The 12016-nt window shown below is 42.3% G+C and overlaps 3 protein-coding genes across 3 annotated transcripts; all 3 read right to left on the bottom strand.

The window, feature by feature from the left end:
* Positions 1-277: 277 nt before the first annotated feature.
* Positions 278-1656, bottom strand: LOC129592227 (probable maleylacetoacetate isomerase 1). Its single transcript, XM_055488206.1, has 2 exons — positions 1186-1656; positions 278-902 (listed from the first exon to the last, which is right to left on the bottom strand). The coding sequence occupies exons 1-2, from the start codon at positions 1576-1578 to the stop codon at positions 636-638; spliced, it is 660 nt and encodes a 219-aa protein (XP_055344181.1). The 5' UTR covers positions 1579-1656; the 3' UTR covers positions 278-635.
* Positions 1657-2568: 912 nt separating this feature from the next.
* On the bottom strand, positions 2569-5496 carry LOC129592149 (kelch-like protein 12). The gene is made up of 7 exons (XM_055488121.1): positions 5370-5496; positions 4918-5232; positions 4506-4785; positions 3966-4281; positions 3224-3841; positions 3079-3159; positions 2569-2951 (listed from the first exon to the last, which is right to left on the bottom strand). Exons 2-7 carry the CDS (start codon positions 5220-5222, stop codon positions 2746-2748), a joined length of 1806 nt encoding a protein of 601 aa, XP_055344096.1. The 5' UTR covers positions 5223-5232; positions 5370-5496; the 3' UTR covers positions 2569-2745.
* Positions 5497-10074: 4578 nt separating this feature from the next.
* On the bottom strand, positions 10075-10837 carry LOC129592100 (uncharacterized). Its single transcript, XM_055488065.1, has 2 exons — positions 10252-10837; positions 10075-10139 (listed from the first exon to the last, which is right to left on the bottom strand). The coding sequence occupies exons 1-2, from the start codon at positions 10835-10837 to the stop codon at positions 10075-10077; spliced, it is 651 nt and encodes a 216-aa protein (XP_055344040.1).
* Between the last annotated feature and the right edge of the window lie 1179 nt (positions 10838-12016).

Raw genomic sequence — 12016 nt, 5'->3', positions numbered from 1 at the left:
AAGCCGGTCAATCGGCGGAAATGCGCTTAGTACACAGAGTAAAGAACAACTACCGTATGATTTCGAAAGCGCGATATAACTAATTCGTTTAAAAACACATTTAATTTTTTGCGGAACGGTGATTCTTGAGATCCTTCGATACTGGTATACGATAGTTATTATGACATTGTAGCGACCGAATTGTACGTTCAAAACTTTGTACATGGTTGCGGCGTGAACACGCGTTTGCCTAATTATTTGAATTACAGTATATCTTTAACTTTGTTTGGGAGGAAATTTGGCGCTACTGTAAAATAGCGAACTTAACAATTTTGTCACAGCATTAAGCGGCAGCACTACATTATGTACTACTTGAACATACAAAACCGCACACAATTAATTCAAGTTCTACAGTACAAAAGAAAGACCCAACCAATCACTCTCGTGTGGTGTATCAAGTTAATAATAAGGACGGGTTACCAAATATTCAATTGTTTAGGATGGTACTGGTTGGAGCATGTACAAAATCACGCTAAACACAAATTCGCGTCAATTCAGTTAAAAGAATACCCTTGAATACAAGAAATCTCCTTTCCTGTATGGCCAAGTGGCAAGTGCTGTCGGGATGCACTGCAATCCGCGCCGGTATCTGTGCTTCAAACGATGTGCCCACGTTGGTGCTCCGATGCGTCGGGCTGATTAAAGGGGTGAGTTTTTCGAAATGCTTCCACCTCCAGCAAGTTCTTGTAGATACTAGTAGCTACTGGAAACTTGTTGACATCCACACCAAATCTCCTTGCTGAGAACATTTGCGGAGCTAGCGCACAGTCCGCTGCGGTAATCTCGTCGCCAACGCTGTACTTGCCGCAAGTCTGCTTCAGAAGTTTTTCCAGTGCGGTCAATCCCTTTTCAATCCAGTACACCTAGTAACGGGCAAAATGAACGCTTAAGAGTGAAGAAGAACGCTCGTGCTTGGCAAATGCACTGTCTGAAAACGTCTTCCTGGATTAAAGCAAAGGTCAACAAATATACTCCCACACAACTTTATTTAACTGAACCTTAAATGTTTTTTAACTCTCAAAAATTTGTTTGTACAAAGTATAGTGTCAGCAAATGCACTCTCACTCGGATAAACAAGAGAGAAGTTTTACTGATGGTGAAAGGAATGCTGATGTACAGTACAGTGCAGCACACCGAATGTTTTACCTGCCATTCCGTACTTTTTGCTTCGTCGCTGCTGCACCACTGTGCTACGCCGGAATTCTGCAGCGGCTGTATCCCCGAATTAATCAGCTCAACAATCTGCCTCACTTGCGCTCTGCTTAACGGATTCTGGGGATAAATCGCCGGTTCCGGACGCGTCTCTTCCAAATACTCCATAATAGCCACTGACTGCGTCAACGTATGCCCATCGATATACAACGCCGGAACCTGGCGTAGTGGATTAATTTGCAGCAGTGTCCTCTGGGTTTCTTTGTCTTGCTCATTTCTGCTGAGAATAACGTGCTTGTATTCGATATTTTTTATCGCCAAGGCAGCACGCACCCGCCAGGAACAGGAGCTGGGCCCGCGACCGTAAAGAATGACGTCGTGTTGCATTTCTACGCTCTTCGCAAGAATATTGGTTGGAGGATCCTCGATCAATTAAAGAACAGAAACCGAAGAAATGCACTGCTTATCTTGATAAGTTACGGTGGCGGTCTGAATACAAAGTGGCTCCAGCACGAACTTGATTAGACGAATCCTTATCAAAACTTAATTGTACTTTATGTACCTACAACATAAATCACGGGTTAGCCGTGGTCGCTATCGCTTTATAGTATCGCTTTCGTGATGATAGACTAAATAATAATCCGCTCAGAGCGTATATCTTTTCGTCTAAACAGTCCCCACTTTGTTTCTTTTTCATACTTCCTACAAATTAGCACCTTAAGCGTCCACCTGTGTGAAGATTGATTTTAAATGCGTTTTCTGAAGTGCCCATTACAGAGCACTGAACCTGCGTTACCGCACGAAAACCAACGCACACCGAAACACCAAACGATGAGTGGGCATGTTGGCCAGTCGGCACCAGAAATCTTTTGCTGGATCGTAGCACAAAACACCAGGAAATGATTTATCTTATGCAACCCCTTCAAATAAATAAATCCTGTCTTGGTACCCCACAACAGCGGCAGAATGTAACGGGATCGGTAAACTGGCCACGGTTTCCCATTGGTCTGTCACCGGATCATACCGTTCATCCGATTTCAGTGTTTGATCGTCGGTGTATCCTCCAATAGCATAAATAGACCGGTTAAGGAGTGCGATACAGTGCTGATTCCGTTTAGTTTTCCATTTCTGCCCTACATAGTACATTTCCCATTTATGTACATCCTGGTTACCCAGGTTATATGCAGGTTAATTTTTGATATGCCGCCAAATGAGTTCAGTTCTCTAGTACATATGCGTGAAGTGTTGTATTTACGGTTGTTAAATGCGTTAACAGCCTTCAAGTTGAGAGCGAAATTTTAATAAGGTCTCCGCAAGTACAAAATAGCAACCTGTCAAAAGCCTGCTATTTGTGCGTTCCTTATCAGTACAATTAATTTAATTTTGATGATCGTACTCACAAATCAGTACCGACACTCAGGATAGCAAGCCGGCTCTGAAGCGAGTGCGAATTCGCGAAAGACACAGATTCATGATTTACAGTAAACGAAAAAGCCAGCGATGCCCAAAAGTGAAACTCAATTCCCTACTTCAACCTGAATACCAAACACTTTCTTAACCGTTCCTGATTTGCATTGTGACACATCCAAAGGCACATTGTGGATGGGGCAACGGGCTTTCGTGCATGGTCCAGTTGTCTGACTCTTCGTAGTATCTTTCCACAGAACTGCTGTTGCTGTTGATTCCGAACCCTCCCAACGCGAAAACAGTTCCTTCCACATGTACGATGGCGGCGCAACAGCGAGCAGTATTCATATCCCCTGAAAATTGCAGAATTCGATAGCTGCAGAACTGTCCACTGCATTGGCAAATGCATTTAACGTAACTACGCTATGTACGTATGCTATTATGGTATGTCCTTTTGCGTTTACAGATGCGTGGGCTTACCTTTAGTCAACCAGGAGTCTGTGCTGGTGTCGTAGGCTTCGACACAGGTTAGACTAGAGCCGGCTGGCCTATCACGTCCACCTAAAATACGTCATATGATCGTAAAAACCATCAAGTTTTTTACCGGTTTTGTCAATACTGTTACCGATGACGTATATTTGTCCGCTCGGGCCGATACATGCGGAACACAAGTAGCGATTAGTCGGCATCGTCGCTAGCTCGCTCCATGAATCCAGTGGTGGATCGTAACAGAACACAATACCGGTGACCTTATTGGAAGTAGTACAGCCTCCGAATGTGTAAATACGGCCGTTGTGTGCGGCGGCAGCGAAACTCCCCAACGGCATCGGTAAACTGGCCATAAACTGCCATCGATTCAATACCGGATCGTATCGTTCAACACTGCATAGCGGCTTATCGTTAGGATCATACCCACCAAAAGCGTAAATCAGACCATGCACTTCGACTGCGCCGAAGAAGGAGCGTGCAGCCTGCATGGGCGCCATTTGTTCCCAGTCGTTGGTTTTCAAATCGTAGCGGTGAACATGTAGTGTTTTGCATTTTCCGGAGGGAAGATATCCACCGCACAAGAACAGATGCTGGTTGCCCATGTTTACGAGACCAGCGCCGCATACTGGATACGGCGCTGGCGCCCATACCGACCATGCACGATCGACAGGATCGAAGCAGTTCATGCAGTCCAGTCCAGCCCAGCCTCTCCGATCAACCTCCCCTCCAACGCAGACGATAACCGTTCTCGAATCTGAAAGGCAATTTGCATGCAATATGACTAATATGGTAAGCCACCATTTTACAGTATGTTTTTTGTAGCGTAGTGACATGGCAACTCTGTTGCCATGTCACTACGCTACCATAATTTTTGCTACCATAAAATTTACGCGGACGTTGTTGCAAAGAGGACACTGGCATTTCCCGATTCGTAGCTTGGTCCTGTATACTTAATTCGTTGAGCTCCACAACTGCACCATTCTGCTCATCGACAGTTTTATCCGTTACAACCGTTTTATATTTGTTATTTTTAATAGACCGCGAACTCAGGAAGGGCCTTCGTATAAACTGCAAAATTTCTTTCAGCGCTGATCGTCGTTCAGTAAGGTCATGATGAGACCAACGGAAAACCGCATCCAGAACGTCGTCTTCGCTATCCACGTTCAAGTTGTCCGACAGAATAATCCGAATTAGCTGCAACCAGCGGAAAGGCATTCGCTTCACGTAACTCGGGGCATGCACATATGTACAGATGCTTTAAATATGGCAGTATACTGTGAGAAAAATGCGAGCACTACCGAGTAGAGTAGGAACCGACGAAATAGAGCATAGTTAAAATAAACGAGTGTGGTTATAGTGTGAGTAGTGACCAACATTTTGGATTTTTATATCAAGCACTGCTAGTGATACAAACATACCGTATCTTCGTCTAGTTCTAGCAAGTCACTGTCATGGGAAATGCTGCTAACATGCCGAAGCACCAGTTTCCAAGCTCGTTGTGCTAGGTTTTCTCGGTGGATCTGACAGTGGCGCATACGGTAAATCATCAAACAGTTCGTCTCATCTAAATGTCGCTCCAAATATTCCCAACATGCATCCGCCACTGGGCTGATTTCCAAAAACACCGCAGCCGCTAACAACGGCATGACGTTGTCTTTATGGACTGAGATTTCCAACGAGTAAGCAAAATCGATTAAACTGCAAATATAAGAATAAGAAGGATAATCTCGACGCTGCGTGCATTCGTTAGTTCGTTACCTACAAATCAGTGGAAAGTGTTATTACTCGATTGCAAATAGAGCAAAAAATATTGCATAACGAGATACCCACGTTTTTAGGATTTCACTTGAAACATTCTCCAGTTGGACTTCTTCGGTATAACACTCCTTCAAACCGATACTAAACATGGTGCGGAAATAACCACTGCAACAGCTTAAAACCGATCGGTGACACGGCATAGCTGCAGCCGTTTCCTCGCTTCCTTTCATGACTACATCGCAAGACGCATCACCAGGGCGTACATCCTCGTTAGAAAGAGTAGAAGTGTTCTGCAGGAGAAACGTGGCACTTCGATCGCAAACAACAGCCTTCAGAATGGCACCCGGCACCGGGAAGACCGTAGATTTCGTCGCCATAACAAGAATTCTGGGAAATTTTGAAAAATGGATAAGCAAGTGTTCGCGGACTTTCACAATAACAAAACTGGGCTTTGGACAACTATGGAGTTTGCATAATCGTAACTGTTTATAAGCACTAGGAAATTCCGACCCCGTATAACTTACACATTGCCTCAGACCAGCTGGATCAACCTGGCCATGAAATCTGTGAAATTGCCAAATTGGAAAATATAATATAGGTGTGAGATAAAAGCGTGCAGAAAGCACCGTATTAACAATAAGTGCAGTTTTTCTCCATGGTTAATTGAAACACATCAGTCACACAGTCCATGCAATATTCACCAGATGAGATTTCATTAAATGCAAGTGATGACGCATAATTAATCATACTGTCGTGCAATAGGGAAAGTAAAATATAAATAAAGCGGTTGTGCGGTGGAAATAATGCACTTCCCGGACCACGACCAGTCGGGGGAATAGAGCGACTCTTAATCTCAACTTCTTATGTATTTCATGGAGCGAAAGGTTAAGGATGTTGATGTACAAGTATGAGATGATATGCAAGGATGAAGAAGAGGATCCGGAACTAGAAAGCCTGCTGAAAGAGAAGACACGAAAGGAAACACAAGGGATGCGTGAAGTTATACGTTACCTGTCCGACGCTAGATGGTAGCTGAAGCGTATGAGTATGACTAATCCATCAACCTGGCGCTACAGGGCATGAAGATCGAAGGGACCGAAAGGTCACGGCAATCAAGTGGGATCAAGTGGGTAGCCTGTTACGTCACGAGACTATCCGAAGATGATAATGCACGTCGACGAAGTAGAGGAATGACCCCTGACAATAGGTGAAAGGTCACCCAGAGGTCAGTTTGAACAGCCTCACTTGGAAAGAGAAAACCAGAGCAAAAGCCTGAAGTTAATCAGATCGAGTAACAAGACTCTACTTTTGTTGGGATTACAACTCTTGACATTTGTGTGGGCGACGAGCGCCTTATATAGCCGTGGGCACCGCAAGTGCTGGCTCTTCGTACGCGCAGGTACGGATCTGAGAACAATAGGGATTTAGAATCTAACCAATAAGAGACATCTAAGGACACGTGGACTAATCACACCGCTGCATCACTACACGTGGACAAATGAGAACATGAGGTCAACTAATACACTAGAACAATAGGTTGAGCTACGTCATCGAAGCGCGGTCACGTCGAAATGGCAAGTCGCGGTCAAAGTTCTCTGCTGGGGATTTCTGAGAAGTCGAAGTAGAGACTCGGGGTCAGGACTCGCGTAAAAGATGTAGTAAAGCCTAAGCCTTAGTTGTAGGGGTAGAAGTAGTAAAGTAGTACCGATGTGTACTAAGGGACGCCAGTACACGTCACCCCCGCAAACGAGATTTCTCTGGATCGTAGTGGAACAAAAGTGAAGCTCTGCGGAACGACGTGGAACGAAGAGGAAGGAACATAGGGACATAGGAAAAAGTAACATCTGCTCCATCCGCATAGTGCGTGCAACATCTAGCACTATCGCCAAATTCCATCCCGACTATCCGGTGCCATCAAAAGTAAGTAACATCGCTTGATCCGGTAAGTTGTTTGAGTGTTATAGGTCATCGGATCCTGGAGCGTAACTGGCAATCCGGAAGTCCAAGGAGGTGGAAAGGCGGAGAGCAGGAACGTCCATGAGATCCAGGGTGTTATCGTATTAAAAAGATGTTGAAAAAGATGTTGTTTATAGCATTAAGTGCTTTAAAGACTGATCATTTAAATGTTATTCCGTATTGAAAGTGGATGTATGAGACGACTGACAACCGTTATACTACGAATAACTAATAAAAATTAGAGGATTAAAAGACTAACTGCAACAAGGAAAGTTATATCTGCGCTAAGCCGTGAAACGTGGTAGGAAACGAACCATCAGACATTATACTACGGAAGCTAATTAAAAAGATAAAAGTTACTAATCATACTGCACTGATAAGGAAATACTAAGTTCAGACGATACGCAATGCAAAACGCTTAGACTGACAACATACTACGAAAATTAACAAAAACTAAAACCGACTGCTATACTGCTACTGAAAATGAAGAGTAAATCTGCACTTAAGATGCAATGATAAAAGATCTACAAGCGATTAAAGCCGAAACACTACGATAAGCCACAAAATTAAAGACTGTTGAAAATCATACTGCAAAGGTAATATCGAAAAACAAGGTAAAAAGTTCAAAATTTAAACACAACAATATTATTACAGAGATATAGACGATATAAAGGATTTGCTGGATCTTAAGCCGTCTAACTACGAACATTCAACGAAAAAGGGAGTTTTACTGCTACATGCACCAAAATCTGAGACTTATAAGCTTATAACTGGATGATGAGAAACACACACTAAAGCCGAAATTCTACGCTGATTCACAAAAATAAGGTTCAACCGCCGACAAACTGCAAATACAAATATACGGAAAAGGAAGTTTTTAAGTGAGAATTTACATGATCTGTCCGAACTAGTCAGTTATCACCACAGATTCGTTATCACCACTCTACTACGAAATTTCACAAAAATATTGGGACGGCATTACATACTGCATATACTGATATCTGGAAAATCACGAATTAGTCCTGCAACACAGCCGTTCATAAAGCTCATATACTACGAAATCTCGACAAAAAGATAATTTCTATGAAACTGAACATCTGCATTAATTCTAACATACTGTTGATTAAAGAAAACCGTTGACCGTCGCGCTGACTCACATGCCGATAAACTACGAGAATTACTAAAAATACTGCTGAAATGCTAAATACCGCAAGAATTTACATAAGACTTTACACACATCCATCTGTATAGATAACACAAAGCCGACCAGCTACAAACTACCGATACCGAAAATATTAACCATACACATACCGCATCTATAATTATCTGAAGGTGTTAAAAGTTTTAAGGGCCAACGAGGGGCGCCAAGACTTATTATGGTTTTAAGATGTTGTTAAGATATATAAGATGTTATTATGGTGTTACAAAAAAGAAAATTTCAACTACTGCATATCAACATTTAAGGAATCCTGCTCAATGCTCAATTTTATCTACACCCACAAGCCGAACTACTACGAAGTACTGCAAAAAGGTAAGTCGAAAATCTCATACCGCACAAAGTTATTAGGAAAGGTTCTGGTACGATTTCCTTGCATACACGAACATTACTCTACGATACTCCGATACTGCTAAAAGTTACTGCTAACATGCCGCAAAAGGTAAAAAGGTACTGAAAATTCTGCATTCATGAATATTTCAAGCGAATATCATATATGCTGGAGTGAGCTTTTAATGACCGCCGATACAGTGATATAAAACCATTACACTACGAAGTTCAACAAAAATTAATACCGAAAATCACATGCTGCACTGCTAATAACGACACATTGATCTAACTGGTTGATATTCCATTTGAAACACTGGACTACGAGTTACCGATACCGAAATGAAAATTACTGCACATAGCGCTGAATATCAAAATTCGAAAACTGACAGATTGTTAAAACAGATGCAAGAGAATAGTGCGGATTGGTGACACCGATAAGCGCCAACACTATTACCGCATATCGTTGATGTTGTTATCGTTATGAGCAAAAATACTGAGTTATTACCGCAAAAAGTTATTTCAAAATTCTACTGACAAAGTTCTATTTACAAAGGTAAATTACCAACAATCCGTGTTAAGATGGAAGAAACAGTTGATTTAAACCGCTGCAACCGGAGGAGCACCGTTCTCATAGAGCCATTCTACTACGAACAATCACGAAAAATACTACTGCCAATTTCATGCTGCATCCATAATTATTTCTGAAACGGGATTGGGAGGGTGGGAACGCACAAAAATACTACACCGCTATCAATTTTGAGAAAAAGGAAAATTCAACTACTTACTGATGTTATTCACAAAGCTGGAACAAATTCAACGTTCAAGATCACCTACGTTCAGACCGTACATCACCCTACGAATTCCTACACTGACAAGGTTAACACTGCTCATACTGCAAAAATAATACCAAAAACTGAAGTTTTACCGATTATTCTGCAAGCAATACAATTTGCTGCTCAATACACTCAAAATGACCACTTGTGTGTTATAAGCTATCGCTCACACTACGAAAATCCACATACTACTGTACCACGACTATAAGCTGCTTCTGACAAATATGCCAACACCCACAACAAAAGCTAATATCTATGCAAAAATTACTAACCTATACATAATTCAACAAAAAAGGAAAGTTTCACTGGCACAAGCCTTAATTTATCAAAGCGTGCTACAAACACAGGATGAACATTTCGTACGAAGTACACGCCATAACACTACGATATTCGGTATTCACACTGCAACGTAAACATGCCGCTGTTGAACAAATACACCAAAACTGATCAACGAATAAAAAGTGAAATACGTCATAGTACACCGATCCGTACGACCAGAGTAAAAACTAGAAAATACCGCGAAAAATACTGCCACAAAAATACTACCATTCCTGTACGACGACTGCAAATAACAAAAGACAATTTCCGCGTAGTTACCGTAATACTACACACCATTCCAAGTAAAAACACAACAAATACGAACCGACAACAAAAGGGTTCAAAAAGTTCGTTGCTTCTTACGACGCTGAACAGGGATTTCAGGAGAAGATTCACGCGACAACACAACTGAAGGAATTTCAACAATTTCAGGACTGATTTCCCGCTGCCTCTTCCGCACTGCAGCTGGGGAAGGTTTATCAACATGCTGCGAATGCAATAACCCGCCATTGAACATCATTCGCGTGGGAAAGTTGACGACGCTGTCATTTCTCCGATGCAACTGCGCAATCAAGTTTAGACTCTCAATCGAATCAGGATGAGCGAATAAATACTGAGTTTTAAGATATCGGTTCCGCTCTCTGGACATATTACGCACAAAATGGTTAAACTTCTTGACACTGATAAGTTTTCCGGCATGGTACAACTTGCCATTCAAAAACAAACGAGTTCCAGGATGAAGGACTATGTTACCTTTATCGTCACGTTTTGGAGGAGTTTTCTCGTGATACACCATGGGTTGCTCTTCAAATTCCGAACTGCGATCTGACTCAACTTCAACATTCACATCCGCCAGATTAGCTAATCTCTCCGCTGTGTTAGGTAAAGGACCAGTTGAACACGACGCACATTCATCTTCGTCATCACATGTTTCGCTGGGAGTAGATATCAAGGTCGTAAAACTCTCAGTATCAGTCGTAGAGATCACTTTATAACGTTTCCCGTCTTCTTGAAAACAATCGAACATTTCCGCTGATTTCTCGAAACCTGCACTGGAGTTGCCGCTGTGCACACTCTCAACATCTGCTACGCCACTGCGATTACCAATTTCAGGATCAGGTTCTCTCACAATATAATCAACTGCGTAAGGATCAACATCTGCCAAAAATCTCTGAGTTTCCGTCACATCTGACTCATTCGAAGGAATACTGGAGATCGAAATGAAGGACACTTCCGATTCATCAGCAAAGTTAACACTACTACTCGAACTGCTACTACTGAAAGAAGAAGAAGAAGAAGAGCTCTCTTCCCGCTTACGCTTAATCGCTTTAGGAGGCATGATTACCGAAAATATCAAAAATCGAAAAACCACAACAAAAGAGTTCACTGCTCTGACGAAATCACAACACTGTCGGTATCTCTTTGAATTAAAAACCACAACAAATCTGCACTGTCATCACTCTCAACCTACTGTACACAAGACTGCCATACCACGAGGGTTAACCATACGCTATTAATTACACTGAAATTACCGCAAAGTTGACTTTTCCTGTTCAGAAGGTTATTTCCGCATATTGAACCACGATTGGGCGCAAGTCGTGCAATAAGGAAAAAGATATCCTACTACTTAAAATCTGATAATCTGAAAATCTGACCGCAAAAACTAACAATTCCATAATTCTAAGAAGTAAAACTGTACATCTGCACTGAAACACGCGCTAAAGTACTGAGGCGTACAATACATGAGAAGAACATACGTACTACGAGTTGCACTGACACACTGCCATACAAGGGCGATACACACATACACTGAACACGCTGCACAATTTCCTGCTATAAGCCTATAAAAGTCATCACCGCTTCCGAAAAATTTTCAGTTCTGTTTCCTCATACGTTTTCCTACCAGAATTACTGAGACGTTATATTTCTTAAAGCGTGACCTATAGTTACTGAAATGTCCGCTATGCTAAACGCTATTACTGCCTTATCTACTGCTCCTGCTGGACTGCATGTTGGTATCGAACAAATTTTCGATCGTGACACTACGAGTTTTTACACACGAAAAATGCGACTGTACGAAGCTTTCCAATTCGCCGTCCGAACTATCATTGGACGTCACACCGATTCTGGATTTTACGTGGATGTTGAATATCTGAAGGCTACACTGAACAACGCACACCATGAATTCACCATGCTGAACATCGACAAGTACATCGAGACTGCTGTAACTTCTGGGTTCCTACGCAAAAGAGTGAAAGAAGGACGTTGTTTCCTGGAAGTATCGTCACGAATTCAGCGAGATCGCAACGAGGAAATTACCACGCGACTGCAACTGCGAAACGCTGTTCTGACTGTGCTGGAGGAAGGAGGATACGCAATGACGAAATTCGAAATTCAACGCATCATCCGAACAACATACACTGTCTGCTTACACAACTGGATCAAGTATTACCACAAGGAAAGAAACTTCTTACTGGAAATTGGATGCCTAACGTCTATCGGAGGAGACAAGTTCGTG

Source organism: Paramacrobiotus metropolitanus, unplaced genomic scaffold (assembly GCF_019649055.1).
Source record: "Paramacrobiotus metropolitanus isolate TYO unplaced genomic scaffold, Prichtersi_v1.0 Parri_scaffold0000050, whole genome shotgun sequence".
Lineage (NCBI taxonomy): Eukaryota > Metazoa > Tardigrada > Eutardigrada > Parachela > Macrobiotidae > Paramacrobiotus > Paramacrobiotus metropolitanus.
This window is presented reverse-complemented; position numbering and strand designations above follow the sequence as displayed.

Bases quoted from the DNA above. Each gene is read 5' to 3' on its own strand.
- LOC129592227 (XM_055488206.1), bottom strand. From the start codon at position 1,578: ATGCAACACGACGTCATTCTTTACGGTCGCGGGCCCAGCTCCTGTTCC. The intron at 903-1,185 runs GTAAAACATTCG...GCCCGTTACTAG, and splicing joins CAAAAAGTACGGAATGGCAG to GTGTACTGGATTGAAAAGGG.
- LOC129592149 (XM_055488121.1), bottom strand. From the start codon at position 5,222: ATGGCGACGAAATCTACGGTCTTCCCGGTGCCGGGTGCCATTCTGAAG. The intron at 4,282-4,505 runs GTATGTTTGTAT...CGCTGGTTGCAG, and splicing joins TAGAACTAGACGAAGATACG to CTAATTCGGATTATTCTGTC. The intron at 3,160-3,223 runs GTAACAGTATTG...GACGTATTTTAG, and splicing joins CGGACAAATATACGTCATCG to GTGGACGTGATAGGCCAGCC.
- LOC129592100 (XM_055488065.1), bottom strand. From the start codon at position 10,837: ATGCCTCCTAAAGCGATTAAGCGTAAGCGGGAAGAGAGCTCTTCTTCT. The intron at 10,140-10,251 runs GTAACATAGTCC...TAATATGTCCAG, and splicing joins TCCAAAACGTGACGATAAAG to AGAGCGGAACCGATATCTTA.